Source organism: Protomyctophum bolini (genome assembly GCF_963924005.1).
Source record: "Protomyctophum bolini genome assembly, chromosome: 5".
Lineage (NCBI taxonomy): Eukaryota > Metazoa > Chordata > Actinopteri > Myctophiformes > Myctophidae > Protomyctophum > Protomyctophum bolini.
Genome location: NC_137866.1, coordinates 36,830,313 through 36,852,786, shown reverse-complemented (window position 1 = coordinate 36,852,786; position 22,474 = coordinate 36,830,313). Strand labels below are relative to the sequence as shown.

The following is a 22,474-nucleotide window of genomic DNA, read 5'->3' as shown; positions in this document are numbered from 1 at the left end:
CACTTACAAGCTGAAATAGCTCAGTTTGTAGAGTGTTAGGCTGAAGATTTAAAGGTTGGTCCCTGGTTCAATTTCCGCAATTTTTCCGCAATTTCCGCAATTTCGCAATTTCCGCAATTTGCTAATGTTTCTCATCCTCCGCAACATTCCGCAATTTGCTAATGTTTCTCATCCTCCGCAACACTCAATTTTTTCGGTAAATACAACACATTGAGCAGGGCACTGCAGGGAGTTGAACCCCGTTCCGGTAAACCAGAAGTACGACACCAGTGCCTTAGCTTTTGTGTATTCAACTATTTGGGTAACATGTGAGCTTTATCCTCTAATTCATGGGCCTGGATTTTTTTTTTCAAAATTTCAAAAAACATGGGCTATAACCCATCGTTTTTTTTCATTTTCTCAAACTTGGACCCCCAAATTATAGGCAAATTAATATTGTATTTGGCTGCAGACCAGAAAATATGTTGTGCCAGGGACCATTGTACAAGATTTGTAGCCTGGGCACTATTTCATTTAGGGTATATGATCCTGTCGGTCATGTTGTAGTATTGTTTTGTAGTCGACAGGCAGGAACAACAGGCAGCAACTTCCTTTTCCCTCAAACAGATTTTTCTCAATAAAAGCTACAGGCTACGAGAGCTTTTATTGAGAGGGAAAAGGAAGTTGCCGCCGCCTGTTGTTCCTGTCTGTCGACTACAAAACAATACTACAACATGACGTAACGATATCATCCGCTCCCGACAGGATCATACAGACTTTTGAAACAGAGACCAGGCTTTCCTCCGAGGTGGTGGAAAGCCTGGTGAGGCGAGGTTACAAGATTTGTGTTGTTAAAATGCCTTAAGCTAATACTAAATACAGTGTGAAAGAACACAGAAGATCATCATTTTCAGCTATTTCTTTCCAGTCAGGAAATACTGATTAGAAGTATATTTCCAGGGGGGTTGAATGGTAATCCCCTGCTTCCCTAGACTATTTCTGGATCAGGGCCCACTTGAACATATCAAAAAAGATGGGCTGCGTGCATTTTCATGGTTATTCTAACGAATCAATCGATTGTGTTCTGCGTGGGATCGATGGAACTAATATTTTTTTACACCGCAAATCAACCTGAACAAGACAGCAACTACCGTATATGAATAGTTTTGATGCAAAATACTTTCAGCCCATTCCCGTGTTGTTTATTCATGTGTGAAGACTGTAACTCAGAGAGTGGACACATGGAACCAAATGGACCCCATTTGGATCCATTTGTCCGTCTCAGAGATACATTTTCACTGAGAATTTTGCAGTGTAAGTGTTCTCCTCTCTCATCTCCATCAAGTCATTCATCCGTTCCCTGGTCTGTTGCAATATTAAACAGAACTAAGCAGGACACCATGCTACCACGCAAGAGACAAGATGTCCTGAGAGGAATGACCTGCTCTCTCGATCTCTCTCTGTGTGTGTGTGTGTGTGTGTGTGTGTGTGTGTGTGTGTGTGTGTGTGTGTGTGTGTGTGTGCAGAAGGTTTTAGTAAAGTAAAAGTAGCTCTACCACAATATAGAAGTGTTACTTTAGTAACAAAACAAACGTATTTTGACCCGTATCCAGTCTATCCCCCCCCCCCCCCCTCCCTCTGAGTTACATTTGGTTCCATTTCTATTTTCTACATCTCAGAGTTACAGACCAAAGGGTACATTTGGTTCTATTTCTACATCCCAGCGTTACAGACCCATAAGGGCCCATTTCATTCAGTTTGTAAACTCAGTTACTTACAGACCCATTTGGTTCCATTTGCACATTGTCTGGGTTACTGACCCATACGGTTCCCTTGCCATTTAGAGTACATTCTGTAAAGCATTTTAGGTCCACTTCTGTGGGGGGCAATGGAACAGTCCATTATTCTGACATCCCAATATAGTCTGAAGAATGTGAGGTTAGGGTGAGGTTAGGGATAGTTATAATGTGCACCTTCATACCAAGGGTTAAGGCTTATAGGGTTTGGGCCATCAGATTAAGAAGTCACCCATCTGTGAATTTGATACATTGGGTAAACAAACAGTGGACCTTGCATCTGTCAATTGCTTGACACTGGCACACAACTAAGTTATACATCACTCTTAATCCATTAAGATCTCAGGCCGATTCTACAAATGCCTTCTAAACCAGTAGTTCTCAAAAAATATATATACTAAGGACCCCCCCCCCCCCCCCCTGCTTTGTACCAGGAGCAGTGCACCAAAGCATTTTGGGAATTGAAGTCCAGGAAGGAAGTGAGCCCAGTGGCCATGACATCATGGACACTTTGGTCCAATCCCATTTGCCTCCCTCAAGCCCTGAGCCCTGAACCCTCATTGACTTTAGTGACGTCACCTGTAAGTGCTTGAGGGTGAGAGGCTGCAAGGGCTCCAAATTGTTGTGAAAGGAATGGGACAGCACTTTGAATAATATGAGTTATTAATATATAATTCATAATATTCATTATACATTTCATTTCCATATTATTTTACGTTGCTCATTAGTCATTTCTCATCATGTTTCCCTTATTATTATTATTATTAAATATATAGCCTATCCTTCCATTCCGTCTCCCTTTGAGAACAGTGAGAAAGCACTATTGTGTTTTCTAACCGTGATACAGAACTAATTTGCATACTTAAATGATTGACGTTCGGAGGATCCCCCTCATTCCCCTGGTAACGCTATGAACTATGGGTAATTTCTTTGCCAAAGTCAGCATCGATGCTGACTTTTGCAAAGGGCACATAAAGGGGTGGGACATCCCTCAAGCCCTCGCAGACTTCACATGAACACGCAGCTAAGTCATTGAGGGCTCATTGAGTCAGCAAGGGAGTGGATTGGGATTGGGCCTTTGAAATACTAAAATATCTACACACATAAAAACCCCAGAAATAAAAAGTGTTTCTTGTCTCCCAAACACAATTAAAATAAGATCCGGTTGCAAAAGGGGTGAAGTGTCCCTTTAAGCCAGGGGTTTTTAGCTGGGGACCCCCGAAAATGCTTTGGCCATGTCTCGCGGCTTGTACATTATGGTTTGTTAATCTAATTTGTTCTTCCTTTGACATTTGTTTCATTTTATGCAGCTGCGTGGTAGAGCTCACTCACTGTGTGCATTATAGAGCGTCGCAGTCCCTCCCCCTTTCAGAACAACGAGTGGCCCAGGAAATGAATCTCAATGCATTTTGCCCATAGGCTTTTCTTAAAGTATTTATTTAAAGACGGTTAAGCCGCGGACAAAATGCATTGAGATTCATTTCCTGGGCCACTCGTTGTTCTGAAAGGGGGAGGGACTGCGACGCTCTATAGGCCTTACGTGGTTAAACACTCTACCTTCATAGTGCAGGGTGATGTTGCCTATTCCCCTACTACCCCTAAGTGATTGTTGTGTACGATTTGTGTATGGCACGCAAAAATGGTAAATGGTGCCTCCACCCTCCATCCTACTCTTGCTGTCCAAAATCCCCCACTAACATATAGGAGTACTTATACTTACTTTATGCTCTTCTTTGGCAACCAGTTGCGCCGTGCCCCATGAGAGACCCATCTCCAGCAGTTCAGCCTCTACCGTTCTGCGCCAGGTGATCTTAGGTCGGCCTCGTTTCATTTTCCCTGAGGGCCACTTCGGGGATCCGCTCTGGGGGCATTCGGAGTACGAGTCCAAGCCATTTTAGACAACGGTGTACACGTGTAGTGTAGTATCTTACATGCCCCTGTAATACATATTACATGACACATAATATGTATGCACAAAGTTAACTTGGTAGCCTACACACAGAGAGAGGCTGATATTAGTTGGTCTATTGGCACATTCTTTAGGAAGACCCTGTATGGAACATCATTGTATTGTATAGGGAAACCTTTGAATTGGAAACAAGAAGGTGCTATTGATACACACACACACACACACACACACACACACACAGTTTCAGAGAACACCGTGCCCCACAGACACATGGTATACAGTTGTTGGGATTGATTCTACCATGCAGTCACATTTGGTAAGCCTTTGGCCTTAATAAATTCTAATAACTACTAAGGACAATGCCTGGGCCTCCTCTCATTTATTTGCACACAGGTAATATTCCTACAGACACACCTGTTACGCTACTCACACAGGGACAAAAGATTGGCTTCGCCGCCCGGCTACCCTACCCCAAACAATTGTTTGTATTTGCGCTTAATTAGCATACCGGGTGCACTGCAGTAGACAATTATTTTCTTTTAAACAATGCACCTTATCCAGTACATAATCTATATTACACCTGCTGCTGTTTGGACCTGCCATATCTGACCCGTTTCTACTTTCCCCTATTCTTTACTCCTTTCTTGAAACTGCAAAGGATGGTAACAATACATTTCAATTGTGATTTGACGATGCGGATTCGACCAGAATAGTGTATACAAGACTAGACTAGACTAAAATAGACTAGTGGTTCACTAGTTCACTTTGGAACAAAAAGGCGCTATGCAAATGCACCATTTTGAGTGTCAACAATGAGACACGTAAGCCTATTCATACCGTTTGTTGCATGACGGTGTTGCATGCCAAAAATAGCATACGTCAATGAGACTCTCACATGTGGGCCGTGTTGTTATCCATGAGAGGCCTGCATGTCCAGTTTGTCAACAGTTCTCTGTGTTCTGTTTTCTGTGTTCTTTGTGTTCCGCTTCATGTTGTTGTCAGCTAAATGGGAGCAGGGTGCATCAAGACTTCAAGGCAGCAACACATCGCTCTTCCATGGGCTATAGACCGTAAGGCTTGAAGCAATATAGAACTGGGCATAACGGGCAACAGATATGGGATCTCTTAAGGGCAATGGCACGTGGACTGATTGATTGATTGAAATATTTATTAACAGTTTGCAGAATTACAGTACATTTCAAGCACAAACTCAATACAAAGACTGTTAACTGTGAGTGGACGACCCAATTAAGCATTACACTTGTTTACAACAGGGTCCACCATGTTCAATTCATCAAAACATTTAGAGACGTACAAATAGACACTTCTATATAGTTAAAGAACAGAACAAGAATTCATCATAAAGGAAGCAAAAAGGGAAAAGAAACATATACAGTGAGGGGAAAAACGGGGGGGGGGGATTCAGATTTTACGGGGGCCAGTTTCGAATTGCAGCCGTCCGTAGGTGCCCTTTGAGAGCGGTTTTGAAGGAGTCAAGGGATTCACATGTCTTAATGACTGTTGGTAGGGCGTTCCACATTTTGGTTGCATATGAGCGAAAAGAATTTAGTCTCTTGTTTGTGCCGAATCTGGGTTGTACATGGTTTGTTGCACTCCCTCTGGTGTTGTGGGTGTGGACTTCGTTTACACTAACCCCCTTGCCGCGATTGCCGAAGACCTTCGGCAATTGCGCTTTTATAGTACATTTGATCGATCGAGCCATAATGCTACTTACGTTAGCCGGTTAGCTAGCTGTGTTGTTAGCACAGCACTGGATCGTTCATCTTAGATCGTCGTCTCCATAAGAATCCATTCTATCCGTTTCTTTCAATCGCCTGTATCTCCTATTCCTTGTCCCAGATGGCATTTTTGGTCAAAAAAGCGTTTCTTTGACGGCACGAGCCGACGTTGTGGAGGGCTATAGTGTACCGGCATGATGCGATCATGTAAAGTTGTAAACAAAGGTTGTCTTGGCAACGTAAAGCTGGCAGGGATAAGCCCACTTCCGGTTGAGGCAAAATGTGGCTTTTCAAAATAAGAGGTCAAATAAAAAAAATGCTGGCGTGAATTAGGTCCTAATTTCTCAATAAATGGTGGCAGTAAAAGGGTTTTAAGGAAGTATTTAGACAGGTACTGTACATGGATATCTTGGTGGTGTATCGAATCTTGTGGACCAGACCCATTGCAAGATGCTATACTTTGTCGTCGACCCTAAGCCATCCCAGCCTGTCAAAGTGGGCAGGGGTGAGGTGGGTTCGGGGGGTGAGGCCAAGTAGGAGCCTGACCAGTTTGTTTTGGGAGGTCTGGAGACTTGTTTTAAGGGCCTTTGAGGTGCTAAGGTACCAAGAGGTGCATGCATAGTCAAAGAAACCTTGTACGAGGGCTCCTGTTAAGGTCTTCAAGGTGTTTTTGTTGACCAGTGAGGAGATCCAGTAAAGGAATCTTGTTCTTTGATTGACTTTTTTGATTACGTTGGTAAGATTGGAAAGATTGGCCTCCAGGATGGAACCTAGGTAGGTAATTTCATCTTTTCGTGTGATAATATTGTCACCCACTCTAACCAAGAAGCCATATGCCTTGCTGAGATTCCTATTTGATCCCAAGAGAATGGATTCAGTTTTTACCAGGTGTAAGGATAGTTTGTTATCAGCGAGCCAGGTGCAGATTCTACCGAGTTCAGAGCTGAGGGTCTTTTCAACCTGCAGTTTGTTCCTGTCCGAGACCAGCAGTGCTGAGTCATCTGCGAACAGGAACAAGTTGCAGTCACAAGCTGATGTCATGTCGTTTACATATGGAACAGTAAAGGCCCTAGTATGCTTCCTTGTGGAACGCCCCAGCTCACTGGGAGGGGGGGGGGGCAGTGTTCCGTTCACCTCCACCAAAACACAAAAACAATAGCTTTTAGCTTGTTAACCAGTATGGAGTGGTTCACAGTGTCAAGCCTTTTGGAGGTCGAGCATGACCATGCCGCAGTATTTGCCAGCATCCACCTCGTGTTTGATGTGGTCGCTCAAATAGAGGAGGCATGTGTCAGTGGAGTGGGATGTTCTGAAACCAGATTGGAACTCGTACATTAATTTGTTAGTGGCAAGATACTTTTCAACCTGTTCATAGACTATTTTTTCCATCACTTTCGAGATGGAGCTTAGAATAGAATTAGGGCGGTAGTTGCCGGGTTCTAATTTACTCCCTTTTTTGTACAGGGGGGTTACTTTGGCCAGTTTAAAATCTTGGGGGACCTGTCCCTGTTTGATGGAGAGGTTTACTATGTGGGTGATGACTGGAGCTATGGAAATGGCTGAGTCTCTGAGAAATTTGGAGGGAATATTGTCATGGCTAGTGGCCTTGTGGGGTTGGAGGGCACTCAGTTTTTTAAGTACCTCCTCAGTTGTTACCATTGCCATTTTAAAATCATCTTTACAAACACCTAGATTTTCTTTTTTTTTAGAAGGCTTTGATGTGCTCTACACCAAAACGCCCAGAGTGGGAGGGCATTTATTAACCAGCATTGTTGCAATGTTTGTAAAGAAGACGTTTAAGTGGTTGGCTACATCAAGCTTGTCAGTGATGAGGGTGTCATTCGATTTGATGTTTATGTTTGTAAATCTGGTTTTTAGTTTCTGACCACAGCCTAGTTGGTTGTTTAGTAGCTTCCAGAGCTCCCGAGGATTGTTTTTGTTTTCCTCGGCTTTATCATTGTCAAGTTACTTTTGGCTGATTTGGTCATGGCAGTTACACTGTTTCTTAGCTTGTTACATTGGGTTTGATGCCCAGTTTGGTTTGGAGATCACTGTCGAAGCGATTGCGCTTGGCTAGCTTGGACTTGCATTTAAGAAGTTCAGAGCATTTTTTGTCTCTGGCTTTCATTGCAGTCAGTATGTCCGAATTCATCCATGGCTCCACTGGTGATTGGTTTAATTATTGTAACGCCCAAACCACACCTATGCATAATATAACGGGTAACAGAGGTGTTTTAGGGATTCAGACAGGTAACCAAAATACCAACTTTAGTGGGGGAACACCCCTTCCCCACTGCTAAATCCCAAAACAGTGTATTTAGAAAGTGGAGAAAATGGAGCCCCTAGTGTGTATCTGTGCACGCCACTGTCTATACTGTATGTAGCAGCAGAGCTGGTTGTCAAAACCCTTATCCTTGCATAACTTCTGGAACAGTACAGTCTTGCTTTGACTCTTTGTCAAGACTGGCGTGACCTAATGGAATTAATCACTTCAGTCAAAACATTGTTCCGTTCTGGGCTCATGCCAGAAGCCAATGCTTCCCTGTGAATAATGCAGTGCATGCATGGATTATACAGTATCTGTACATACAGTGCATGAGAGTATAGAGCGTCAGAGTCCTGTCCCCTTTCAAAACGACGAGGCCACCAGGAAATAATTCCCCATTCATTGTCCCCATAGACTTTTCAAAAAGTATTTATTTAAAGACCTTAAAAAGCCTCGGACAAAGTCAACTCGGCAGGTGACTACTCATGACAATAAACACATTACAACAAATAATTAGAAAGAAGAAAAACTATTATCTGCGACGCTCAATAGGGCTGCAATTATCGATTATCTTCCAAGCAATTCTACCGATTTCTTTTTAATCGACTGAATCGACTAATCGAGGATTGTCAAAAGTAAATTATTCTATTTACTCTCATTGTATGAAACGTGTATGTGTTTGGCTTTGGCTGCTGCACTGCATTTGTATTCATGTGAATGCCTTATACATATTTGTGCGCATTCATGTGAATGCCTCTATACGTATTTGCATTCTGTGCATGTGCGTGTGTGATTCTATGCACGTGGGTGGGTGTTGTCCTGATGTCCTCTACATTAGGTGAGCATTCGGGAAACTCCATCATCTCTGCACATGCACGCACACACGCAGGCACACACACACTGTAGGCAGTTGTATATTGTGTTAACGTGTCCTGCACTATAGATTTTCTTTGTTCTTACAAGCAGTGTGAAAAATGTTGCTTAATGCAGTAACAGCAAGCCTAGAAGACAGAGAGTGAGAGAAAGAGAGGGGGGGGGAGAGACAGAGACAGAGAGAGAGATGGTCATAGAGGCTACATGTAAATGAATGAGATGTTTTCATGTGTTCATGCATGTTTTTTGTGTATATGTGTTTGTGAGTGTGTGTGTGTGTGTGTGTGTGTGTGTGTGTGTGTGTGTGTGTAACTGTATGCATGTGCGTGTGTGATGGCTGCATAATGGATGGCAGCGTTTTTCATTCTCCTCTGTAGCGGTCTAGCGGACGCCTTTTTCGCTGCGCTTGTAAATATGTAAAGACCCCGTGCATGCACATTGAATCTGTGTGTGTGCATGCACGTGCATGTGTGTGTGCACATGCACGTGTGTTGGTAGCATGAACGGCTGTACCAGTGTGTGTGCGTGTAGATAAACGTGTCCACGTGGATGTGTTTCCAGTAGCCTGCGGGAGCTCAATAGGTGCTGCAGTGGTTGAGTTAAATATAGAATGAGAGAAAGAGAGAGCGAAAGAGAGGGAGAGCGAAAGAGAGGGAGAAAGAGAGTCTCCCCGGGGGATATCCCTGCCTCTCTCTCCATTCTATAAGCTCTGAGATTTGTGTTGGGCTTTTCCCGAGCAAACGTACCATGTTTTAATTATCAGGCGCTTAATAAATAATTTCAAAGTCGCCGGGGTGTTGCCAAAAATAGCCTTGACGGCTGAATAATGGATTCCTTTGACCCGTCTCTGCATTGTCACTTTTAGAGAGAGGGAGAGAGAGAGGGGGAGAGAGAGAGAGAGAGATGAGGGAAAGCCCAGAGCTATATCGTGTTGATAAGACGCATTCATGAGAGAAACATGGAAGACCAACGTACGCTATGATTTGTGTCTTCCACTTAACCCTATATTATGTACTGTAGGAGTCCCCCAGGGCTCTATATTAGACCCCTCCACCCGTTTCTGATCCACCCGTTTCAATCTATACAAGCCAATGTTGTGAGCTTATAGATCGTCTATTTCCGCCGAATGTTCGTCCCCAGAATCGGGACGCTAGAATTCTTATGGTTAAAGCAGTATGTGTAACTAGGAGGGATATGCAAAGAAAGAGCTTTTTGGCTTGTGCAGAATGTGCACATGACCATGAAGTAATCTTCATATTGTTTTAGAGGCTATAGGGGGTTGAGAATCTCGTAAATAAGCCACATATGTAGTGGTTGATAGAATCAAATGATTCTCTCTTAGATGATATGGCACTCAAAGACAAGGATAACACAAGGAGAGTGTACAAGTGTACATTTGTACACTCCGAGTCTGCATACATTTAGCTGTGTGTTGTGTGTAACAGTCTGTGCATGTCACAGTATGATTGGAAAACCAGTCAGATTGAAAAAGGTGCACTCGGATTCACCATCGGAGGCACCCCGCCTGAAGCGAGTTGCCATGCAGAACCTTGAGAAGTCACCTTCAGTCGACTCAACGCCAAGTTATTATGGGACAGAGTCATGAATCCCAGCAAATACCCCATTAGCTGAATAATATAACGCTGAATAATTAACGGAAATACAATACAGGGGAAACAATACATTGAAAAGAGAGACAGAAAGCTGATGAGAGAAGAATAGAATGAAGAAGAGAGATAAAAACTCGTGTCCAAGTGGACCTTGGTGGCAGCAACATTCTGCTAAACGCCCTGTCAGCAAACACCCACGTGCACGTGCAGCCGCACACACGCACACACGACACACACACACACACATTAGATAGATGTAGGACACGCGTCCAAGGTCTGAACAGGACAGCTTGTGGCAGGGACATGGGCACTTTGGGCAGACCTCCCACAGTTTATTGCGTTATAGATTGGCCGACATCGTGATTTCTTAATGCAATAACATTCACACCTTCCCCACTGCGCTGCTCCACACTGCACCTCAGCAGGCAGTGCTTATAGCTATTAGCTATATGAGAGGCTTCACAAACTGAAGGGTTTTCGGTTTTCATACATTTTCATTCAATATTCACACTAAATAAATGTCAATTTACGCTTAAAAACAGAGGGATTCCCTCGTAGGCTATGTTTCTCTATTATTTTGTACTGTAGGAAACAGAAGCTATACTGTATGTTGAATTAATTCCTTTTCAACGCTAATAATACCTTTTTGCAGTGTAGTTTGCTATGGTTAGAGTACTAGGATAATAGAAGTGGAAGATTTAGCAGAGCCACTGAAAGGTATCAGATAATGACACAGAAAACACTGCACTGTATAGTTTGTACAAAGGAGCTAATGAATGCTGTTTGTACAGCCAATGTGTGAATACTTTGTGTGTGTGTGTGTGTGTGTGTGTGTGTGTGTGTGTGTGTGTGTGTGTGTGTGTGTGTGCGTTCGAGCTCTGAAGATCCTTATGCGCACATAATTAATGTCATCGTGGGTGTAAAACGAGTGCGGTGGAGCCTGGGCACACTGTGTGATGTTAATTGGTTGCACACCGTGTCGCTTGCCGAAAAATGTGATGGGCTTGTAGATCTGCTATTTTGGGCACACAAAACAGACAGGCATGCATACTCTTAAGTGTGACCACAAGTACTCAACCCCAGTAAGCCTACTTGTCAATGAGTCAAATGTTACGTCAAAGTTGCTCTGTCAAACTTTCGAGTTAAAGCCCTATAGTAGGCCCATTTGCTTTAAAAAAAAGAAATTGAATTCAAAAGTAGCCTACAAATTCCAAACTATTAGTGATATTTTTTATATAAATGCATAATCAATTAACATTTAAAAAAAATCTGTAAAAAATATTATATTTTCGGGATGTCTGGGTTAAATGCATTTAATTGCAATTAACTCACCGTTATGTTAATCGAGATTCAATATTTATTTATTTTAGCGATTTGGACAGTGGCTGGCAATGTGGGTCCCCAAATTATTTTGGGAGGTCCCCAGAACATTATTTAATGTGCAACATTGTTTTTTCACTCAACAGTAAACAAACCAACATACAGTATTAGTGTATAGGATATCTGCACAAGTGCACAGTAACAATTATACCCATGTTCTGCAGGCTGTTTAATACAGTACCATATGGTTTCTTTTGCGTTTTTAATTGATTACCAATAAAAAATGTACATACTTTTGCATAAAGCCAGCATATTTTCCCACTCCCTCCCATAGGGCTTTTTAAAGTAAAAAGTATAAAATTGGTCAATGAAATGTAGTGGAATGGAAGTCACAAGTATCCAAAAATATAATAAATACTCAAGTACAGATACTTAAGTATAGTACTTTAGTACAGTAGTCAATTAAATGTACAATAGTTACTGCCCACCACTGACCGCAAACATGCATGTGCTGTGCACGCAGATGGACTCCCTTCAAAGCATCACACAGCGTATTTCGGAAAACCGATGGAGAAACAGTCGGTTTTCCGAAAAACGCGTCCAGTGTGCAACCACCTTCAATGTATGCATAATATATTTATAGGCCTCTTACATAATCATTTTCTCGCAGTGTGACTGTCTAGAATGGGGGGGGGGGGTATATCGCACCGATATGGACAAAATCATTATGCAACAGGTCTATAAATAGCCACGCTGTGCTATAAATGTGGGTGGGAGGAATTTTGAAATCGATATATACGGTATACTGTATAAATGCACCAAGTCTCTGTCTGTCTGTGTGTGTACTGTTGTAATCCATGTAACTCCAGAACCGTTCGCCCCACCGACTTCAAATTCGACGCACGTGTTCCACACCGTGCAGTGCCCGGTGTCGAGTCGGTCGGACCCACAGTTAGTTATCCAGCACCGCCCCAAAAGGCCTCTGCCCGGGATCTGGACAGGGCCTCTGCCCAGTGTCCATATATTGAGCTGGCCTGTTCTGACATCATTCTGACGTCTGCATAAACTCCATATTTGGGCATGCCTGACAAAGAACTTCATATATGGGCATAAAAGGGACACAGGCTAGAAAAGGCAACAGCTTTAAGAACAAAGTTGGCTCCATGGATCACACGACAGACGACATGTTTCAGGGCTGAACTAAACTTGCAGTAACACAAAACAATGTTCAGCTGCTACAGCAACCTTGCTTTGGAAAAATGGTCCTAATGTAGTTTTATCCAGAGATCAGAAAGAACTGATATGCTGCTGTTCAACTGATAGGGCAGTGATTAACATCTATAACAGTAAAATGAGTCAAATCTACCCATTTTTTGTCCATCTATCATTTTAGTGACACATAATGAAATTCTACTCAGTTATTGAGAGCTGATTATATCCAAACAAAATTGTGAATGCTATTCATAAATAATTAAAATTGTATGAAAACAGCTTATCCCATATGAATAAAACTTACATAATTCCTGCATAATTGAAATGACTCTAAAATACAATTAAATTCTACTCAGTGATTCCTACCTGATTTTATGCAAAGAACATTGAGTAAAATCCAGTGCATTATATAGTTTAATTCAGCTCAATATAATTGTAAACTGCACACAGTCCTTTTTATAAGTATAATAAACAGAGATTTATTAAATAAATATTACTTCAGCCCAGTCCGACTTTTTGCAGTGCATAATATCTGGGTGGGGCATGCATTTCCATTTCTAGTATATTCCAATTGAAGCCAGCAGTGGCCTAAGGGTTGGAGGAGTGCCCTTGTTGCCTAAAGGTTGCCGGTTCGTTTCCCCGGACGGGCAGGAAAAAATCTGGGTCGGGAAGTGATTGGTCATCACTCACCCAACACTGCCCTTGAGCAAGGCACTGAACCCCCAACTGCTCCAGTGGAGCTGCTTAGCATAAGATTGAGGTTGTACTGGTCAGCTCCCAGGTTTTAATGTGTGTGTGTGTGTGTGTGTGTGTGTGTGTGTGTGTGTGTGTGTGTGTGTCTCTATGTGCAGGGCGTTGCTGAAAATGAGCACTTGTGCTCAGCTACTACCCTGGGTAAATAAAGAAAAAAAACAGTTTCATGTGAATCCCCAAAATAAAATGTATTTGCCCACGGTCACCGGTTTTTATTTACGATTCTGTAACTATTGGGACATAACTCGGACGGCACTGAGTCAGCTGAAGTTGACTTCGCAACGATCGACACGGCGACTCTCATGGCGACTCTCACTCTCAAGTCGCGCCTCCATCTGTGAAAACGAGTGCATCTTGTCCAATCATACTGTTACTCTCACACTGTTATCTCTCTCCCTCTCTCTCTCTGTTCTCTCCACCTGCTGTCTTTTTCTTCTATGACTCTAGAATGTCACTTTTGTAAAGTCTGATTTATACTTTGTTGTATGACAGAGATAAATGAAGCTTAAGGATGGAGAGTGTTTGTGTGGAAGGAAGGGTGCACGTGTGTGTGTCCGTGCGTGCGTGTGCGTGCGTGCGCGCGCATGCATGGTGGGCTGTGGGTAGTAACTTCAAAGGGTTTTTCTCAGGTTGTGGGAGGATGTGGGAGTTATTTCTAGCTCACTTATTTGAACCCAGTGCAACCCTCCCTTATTCCACGCTACAAGATGAAATATCACCACAGTAGGGCTTTGAGAAACGTGAAACCCTTCATTCAGTGAGGTGTCGTCATACTACAGTGCCTATTAAGTGTCACCAAACTCTGTTTGTGAAAGCCTGTAAATATTGTTAGTGGATATACAACGTATACTGTCAATGCCTTTCATTTGATGTCTGGCAGTACGTGTTACAGCCCTAGTTTGTTTTGTTGTTTTCAGATTCACAGTCAAAGTGACATTAGTATTGCACCGTAAAGTTTCACATTGCTTCATTTTACATTTGTGTATAAAATCTAAATCATCGTAGCAAAGCTAATAAGGAGATGATTTCCCATGGTAGCACTCATTGCTTTGATTGCTCTTGCATTCCTTCATTACATTCGTCGTGGTGGTCCCTTCATCAGGAGTGGTGTGTCACGCTATAGTTTGAAATTTATCTCCCGTGTTGTTGTTCTTTTCTCTTTTTTTGAGTGGTGCAACCACTCCAATGTGTCGTCCGCCTAGGTATGTGACGTTAATGAGCACGAGTATAACTATTAGTACCAGTAGGGGCGCTGTTGTCCAGAAACAGAGAAAGAGAGAGCTGCACTGTTGCCTGCTAATGAGAGAGAGAGAGAGAGATAGAGAGGGAGGGGGGGGGGGGGGGGGGAGTTGCACCACTCAGTTCACACAGGTGTGATTTTTAAGACAATGAGTTTGGAAGGCCCCCCGCCCCACCCTACTTTGAAGCTCCTTAAAGTACATCCTGATGTTGGTCTAATGGTGGCGCTAGAGGAAAGGCCGGCACCACTGTAAGGCGTAACCGCATTCTCGTACATGCCGAGGAAAGGCCATTGACTGAACAAAAGGTTCATCTCAGAATGTGATTAGGTTATGAGATATCTTAGGTCGCAAAGTTTTTGGTTTGGTTTGTATGACATTTTGCCATGAAGAAGGCACTACTGGAATGGTAAAATATTTAAAGTTCATCCCAGAGGCATGCATACGCTCTGCAGGTTTCATGGCAATCCAGCCATTTGATGCTGGGATAACTTGCAAATGGAACGTTTGGCCTAAGGGTGATGCTAGATGAAAGGCTATGGGGTCACTAAAATTAGTAGCCATTTGTCCATTCATCCTTGCCGGCGAAAGAAAGGAGAAAATAGCAGGCGCGCCGTACCACAGGAACTGTTTCTATTCCATTTGGGTTCAACTTCCATTATTGAAGGGTCGATTATAGGGGCAGTGATTCTCAACCTTTTACATTTTAAGGACCGACTTGAAGGATTGATTTGCATTAGTTCTGTGGGACCTCAGTTTTTCTTTAACTCTATGTAGTCTCTCGAGACTACATAGAGTGACAGGAAAAGAGGGCACTATTTTTCCTTTGTTTTGCCAATGGGTACCCAGATAGAACTGTGTAACCAAATGGAACGCCATGGGTCCATTTGTTTCCTAGCCTCTGCTATGATTGCCATACCGTTCTGAAATGAACTGAATTCAATGGCATGCTTTGGGAAAGGAGAAGATCGATATTCACCCTCACAAAAATGTCTGTGGTGCTGGAAGTAATTCCCCTTGGGTAAAAAATATCTGCCTACTCCCATGCACACTCTTCTCTGCTTCAGTGTTTCGGTCAGACAAGGATCTTCTTATAAAATCTTATAAGATAAGATTCTTATAAGACACTAGACCACTACACAGGATGTAACATGGATTCAGCAATTTCAACAATGTCCTCCTCTCACTTTGTACTTCTCACTGTCTGATAGGTCTTTTTTTAAATAGTCTTTTTCACCTTGTCTCATTCAAATTCAGAAAGTATGAATAGATGCCATTGAATCTCTCACTACACCTTTTCATGCTCGCTCGCACGCACGCACGCACGCACTCATATGCATGTACTGTACGCATGCAGGAAGAAAGTGGAAGTGGTTATAAGTCTGTCTGTGGGTTTTATAAACACTGAGCTTGTGACTAAACAAAAACGACATTGGATCCATAGGAACATATACTGTAGGTTTTTCTTTCCATTTCCTGAAAAGTCACAGCTTTGGACATATGAGGTTTCCACCCGACATCGACGAATCGACGATATGGTGTAGAGTGCTACGTAGTTGTGCAGAAACCCTGGCTATATCTATAGTATCCGTGACTCAGCTTAAAGTCTGAATGTTTTATGGGGCGTTCATGTCTTATGCCTGTGGACAAGACATGCCTGGTATCCAGTGAAGAGCCACAGTGATGTCACACAGTAGTCCCCTCAGGCACACTGACTGCAAGCAGCCAGCATGGCACCGTCACACACTGACTACAGTTGAAACCAGTGGTTCTCAGACTCAAGGACCTCCAAGGTAATCTGTAGCACCACGGAACCCCATCTGAAAACATTTACACATTTTTTATAATCGATCTACAAGCTCACAGCATTGTGAGCTTGTACTATGGGTATGGGTTAAAGTAGATGCTATATTGCTGGGGATCAGTAAAGACTCAAGAGAAAGAGAAGGTCCGCATATTGCTGGCTGGGGACACGTACCCTGCAACCCCCTCAAAAACATCTGGTGCCAGTCAGTATATGGCACCATCACAGGCTGACTACAGTTTAGTTATTTTTTATTCAACCTTTACTTAACCAGGCAGTACGAAATTCTTATTTACAACTGCGTTCTGGGAAAAACTACTGTTTGAAGTATGGCACCATCCATCGCAATCACTGATATCTGACCGTAGTCTAGACTTTGTTAAACGGACCTGAGTTAATTGGCTCTGTACTTGGACAGTCCCCCCATCCTTCCCCCTACACCAAAAATAGCCGATCTACATGGGTCAGAGTATGTTTTGCACACTACAGTACGTGTGTCCGTCTGTGTATAGCTAATCGCTGGAACTGTTGGCCCGGTCGATGCCAAACTGTACACACATACAAACCTTTGACCTGCATATTTCACATTTGCTTCCAAAGTTTGCAGGATTGGCCCGTTTTGAGCAAAAAACCTCAAATCATGAATGCAGCGTGCAATTTGAAATGTTTCAAGAAAATGCACTTTCCTACTAGGCTGAGGAATATGGTAAATCCCACCCTTTTCACTTTGACCTATTATAGTGCCAACAGGAGGCCACAATAAGCTGACCAGCTGGCCTGGAGGAGCACTTTTTCTAGTTGGTTAATATTTCTCTCCGTTTAGCAAACAAAGCAATATTTGTTTTAGTAGTGCTTTGATTCTTCTGTCAAAAGGTATTATAGTTCTTGTTTAGGTTTTGGCCTGTCCAGTTGGTTGGGGAAACATTAGTTTAATAAATATTTTGACTTGTATTGTATTTGGGTCCTACTCTTCATTCATACATAACCTTACACAATGAGCATCCCAGTGGAGCTGGCTTTGATGGAGAGGTGCAAAGTATAGATTTCCATTTTTGTTTGTAGTGTTTCTCCCCCGAGACTCACGTATGCGTGAATAATGTATGCATACATTAACATAGCTAAGCTCTACTGCCATCAGTGGTGCTGCAGATAACATACTGTACACTAGTCTAAAATCTTCAAGTGTAATGTCTACGTCTACGGATTTTGGATATACTGTATACAGAATAAACAGTGTCGTAAACTAGTCTCTGCCCAAATATGCTACTTCTAAGGTTCAGTATGCGTTCAGATCCTGTTACTTGTGCACTTTCTAAAAGCATTCCCATGTATACAGCTTTCTTGTGGTGCATATAAGAAAGGTAGCATGCAGAGGCTTAAAGTAGCCTACAATGATGCCCTGAGGATACTACCTAAGGTCCCTAGATGGCATGGTGCCAGTCACTTGTTTTTAACGTGTGGAACCCAAAACATGTGATTTATGTATGGATTTACATCCACCCCCACCCGCCTATCTAATTATTGGAAAGTATTAAAAGGTTTATATTCATTGTGTTTTCAACTTTAGGGGGTAGTAAGCACAGTGAAAGCACACGTGTATATTTCACAGTGTTTCACCTGTCACAATTTCAATTTTCACAGCAGGTTTAGTTGTCGAGTAACTCTTTTTTTAGATTGAGGATGGAAATGAAGTACAATCTGGACAGCCCTGAACTGAGAGGATGTTTTTACCGAAAGCGGTGTGACTGCAGCTGGGCACTCTAGTGGTCACCTCTAGTGGTTGACCTATTGCCGATTCCTCTACCTGGAAGTGACTTTATGACTTTATTTCAATTCCACGCCCCCTATCTAATTATTGGAATGTATTAAACGTTTGATATTAATTTTGTTTTAATCTTTAAGGCCCTAAATCATACCCCACAAAGCACAAGTGTCAATTTCAAGAGTGTGTTTTACTTTCCATCCATCCACAGGGGTGTGCTTGGTGCTGGGGTGCATGATCTTCCCGGACGGCTGGGATGCAGAGGTGATCCGGGACATGTGCGGGGAGCGTACGGGGAAGTACTCCCTGGGGGACTGCTCTGTGCGTTGGGCCTACATGCTGGCCATTATGGGCATCCTGGACGCACTCATCCTGTCCTTCCTGGCCTTCGTCCTGGGCAACCGGCAGACTGACTTCTATCTGGATGACCTGCAGGTCGACAACAAAGGTGAGGAGGGTGAGATACGGCACTGCGTGAGCAGTGTGCAGCTGACCAGATTCTGTATGATAGTTATGCTGCAGTCACATGGGATCAGGCAGACGGCAAACAGGAAGTCATTTTAGTAGACGGGAGCAGGACGGTAAACGGAACAGGACCGCCGTCTGCCGTTACTGTCGCCGGTTCTGGCTGCCGTGCCGTCCTGTTCCGTTTACTGTCCTGCTCCCGTCCACTAAAATGAAGTCCGGTTTGCCGCCTACCGCTTGCCTGATCCCATGTGAATTAAGCTTTTAATGCAGTTGATGACGGATGCAATCTTGGCTTTGGCTTTTTCGCTTGGCAATTTTAACTGATTGTTATTTCAGTGATTCTGTCACATTCCTTGAGCCCTAAAACCTATAGGGTTAGACACCAAACCACCTTTCTACAGTAGGCTGAATAGCAATTGAGATACAGCCATTGGATATCATCTTGAAAATTAGACCTTTCCAGAAGTTAGACTTTACTAGATTTGTTGTATGTTCTTAAGCATGCTTAGAGGTGAATGGCACAGGGGCTCAATTTGTTATTTAACCTTCATAGATGACAAATCAACCAAGAAATTTACCCTAACTACCTCTCATTTGTTAGATCTGAATTAAGAATTATATTTCCCGTGTTCGGAAAGCTACTCAAATAAAATACCAGCATGTCACTGCTTATGATGGGAGTGTGGGGGGGTGTAGTCAAGGAGCACTCTGTTTCAGTTTGCAATATGTTGCATCACAACACTTAAATCACACAGCCGTATGAAAAGAGTGAGACAGAGAGAGATGAGAACTAGAGAGAGTTAACAGAAGGTTGAAAGGGAATTTGGAGGGGATGGGGCGGAGGGGGGGACGGGGGACAAAGGGCTAAAGATATTTAACACAAAAGAACCTTCTGTACAGTGAAGTTGCGCGCACACATATTACATAAGCAGAGTCAATGTTCCCACTCTATTACCCCTCAAATACCCACTGTACACCTTAAAGGATCAGTCACGGTATGCTGACCATTCTTGCATGGCAGGGGCGTCCTCTTCCCTGAGCCAGGCCTAAACCTGACCGCATACCCAAAATGTACAAATACAGTACAAAACTGTATATTGTTTATGTCACAATAAGTGCAAAATATATATGTATTACTTTACTTGGATTCTCTACATTTTAAAGGACAACTTTAGTTTTTTTCCACCAAGGTTCATGTTTTAGGATGTTATTAGAGAAAGTAAAAGATGAGTGTTATTTTTTTTTCATTCGCTGCTTTCTTTCGTTTTAGGGATTTTAGCTGTTATGTACAGCGGGGCGGGGGCATTCGAGCATGGTGCTAAATTTGTATTTTTTTACAAAATATCATGGAGATTTATTATTTTATTATTTACTATAGTCCTAATAAACCCCAGGAAATTACATCTGGCCACAAATAAATCACAGGATCTACTGAATGTGATGGTAGACTACTGGGGGGAAGCCAGTGTGTCATAGGCTCAATGTCAGTTTGACACATTCAGTAGATCTCGTGATGTTTTGTGGCCAGATGAAATTTACTGGGGTTTATTAGGACTATAGTAAATAATAAAAAAATAAATCCCTATAAAATATACATATTTAGCCCCATGCTCGAATGCCCCCGCCACCCAGTCAAAAACAGCTAAAATCCTTAAAACGAAAGAAAGCAGCAAATGAAAAGAAGGAAAAAAAATCATCTTTTAGTTTCTCTAATAACAACCTAAAACATGAACCTTGGTTGAAAAAAAACTAAAGTTGTTCTTTAAAGACAAATATTGTAAACAACTAAATTCTCAAAAAAAAACATTGCTGCTGGTTGGTCTGACATATGTGGCTGTCCCAAGTCACCACAAACGTCACAGAGGTGCGTGTGTGTGTGTGTGTGTGTGTGTGTGTGTTTGGGGGGAGGACGGATAGTAATGACATAAGATGTGTCAGCGCTCCGGCGGTCTATCTTCATAATGGTTTCCATGGTAACTGGAGAGGTTCCAGTAACATGGGGGCGGGGGTATCTGTAAGCTCACAAAAATAGCTTCCGCTATCTTTGATAGTGCAAAAATGATGCACTCAAAAAACTACAATCTTTAAGTTCAATGCATGTTGTTTCCCTCTCCTTATGGAGAGATCAGGTAACTGAAATAAGGTCTGAACTACTGTGTGTGTGTGTGTGTGTGTGTGTGTGTGTGTATATATATATATATATATATACACACACTGTAACAACAAAATACAAACATTCCAAATTACTGTTACAATACAGAAAGCATATATACATGTGTCAAACAAACAGAGCTAATCTACAGAGTACAAATCACTTATCACTTAAGCTGACTTAAAATACATCTGTACAAATGCAAACAACATGAAACAACATAAAATAACCTGCCATCATAGAATCAACAATCAAGTTACTCACAGGCATTGCTTTTAGCCCAAGAGAAGACACAAACAGCAGTACACTGGAGCTGAAGACATTTGACTGACTGACTGAGCACAGCTGAAATATATGTTGTATCTAATTGCAAGCACAAGGCAAACATGAAAATAAGAAACCCTGGGGTACCACAGGGTGGTGCTGTTTGACAGAATAGTTAAACATGACCACTACACTGTGGGGGCAGAACATATATAGGCTATAGTATTTTTCCCCCATCCACCGCCACCGGTAACTGATGATGACCTAATGTTACATCTTGCAAGAACATTTCTATTTATTTCTATACTTTCCCTGATGTTGCATTTTTGTGCCTATACTGTACCAACACATATGCTCTTTTTTGTCTTTGCAGATTTTGCTGTATCACGGGTAAGTTCACTTTGTGAATATGTGCGTGCGTGCGTGCGTGTGTGCATGCATCTACAGCAGCTTGTATAACTTATGACTTTTGAATTCTGCCTCCCTTTGTTCTCTTGTTATATGGTGTTGAGTGAAAAAGTTTCCCCAATGGTAGTTATATTGTCCTGTGTTTGGTTTAGCCTATGAGTTTGTACAGTCTGTCACCCAAAAAGTGATTCTTGATTAGAAACTTCTTCGAAGGAATGCACATGTTCCCCTTGAAGTAACTGTGCAATCTCAGATAAGGAAAATAAATCACAGATCTGCGACAGAGACTGAGATTGATAGTATAGAGACTTCAATCAATTGTAATCTCTATTGAGGCTAGGAAAGGTTTGGTTGAATCTTCACTCTTGTCGTACTTCAGATTGAAGTCCGGGACAGAAGAGAACCGAGATATGGAGTTGGAGTACAGCGACTACACTGAACACGTGTCTGCCTTGGACTTCTCTTCTCTTCTCTTCATCATACAGCAGATCTACAAGCTCACAACCCGTCCCAAGCAATGCATTGTGAGCTTGTAGGTGGGCTATTTTTACAAATTCAAAGTACAAATGAAGTCTTACACTGAATTCACATCGGCAGTGCTGAAAGCGGCACGGTTCCATACATTGTCTATATGGTGAAGTACAGCTGCCGCTCTCCTTGCTGCGGCAGGGCCAGCGAAAAGCAGTGCAGTAAAGTTGAGAAAAGTTCAAGTTTGCTGCTGCTGCTGTGAGGCAAGACAAAACAGCGCTGCAGCAGCCAACCAGAAGTGCACTCTGGTCTGACATTGATCAGGCCTATACACACAAAGGTATACGCTCTGAGGAAAATCGCTATTGCTGCTGGTGTGAATTTGGTGTGACTCGACTCTGTGCACTGTATTATGCTCCTCACTCTTCTATTCTATCTCTACAACGATCAGGA

The 22,474-nt window shown here is 42.6% G+C and overlaps 1 protein-coding gene across 1 annotated transcript in view; it reads left to right on the top strand.

Moving 5' to 3' along the window:
• LOC308316343 (LHFPL tetraspan subfamily member 4 protein-like) overlaps positions 1-21,992 on the top strand; it is a gene marked incomplete at both ends in the record, with an annotated part of 77,875 nt that extends 55,883 nt beyond the window's left edge. The window contains 3 exons of the mRNA XM_080764905.1: positions 18,473-18,709; positions 21,519-21,535; positions 21,933-21,992. Of these exons, the coding sequence (XP_080621031.1) occupies positions 18,473-18,709; positions 21,519-21,535; positions 21,933-21,992 (314 nt within the window). The remainder of the gene's footprint in view (positions 1-18,472; positions 18,710-21,518; positions 21,536-21,932) is intronic.
• Positions 21,993-22,474: the final 482 nt, after the last annotated feature.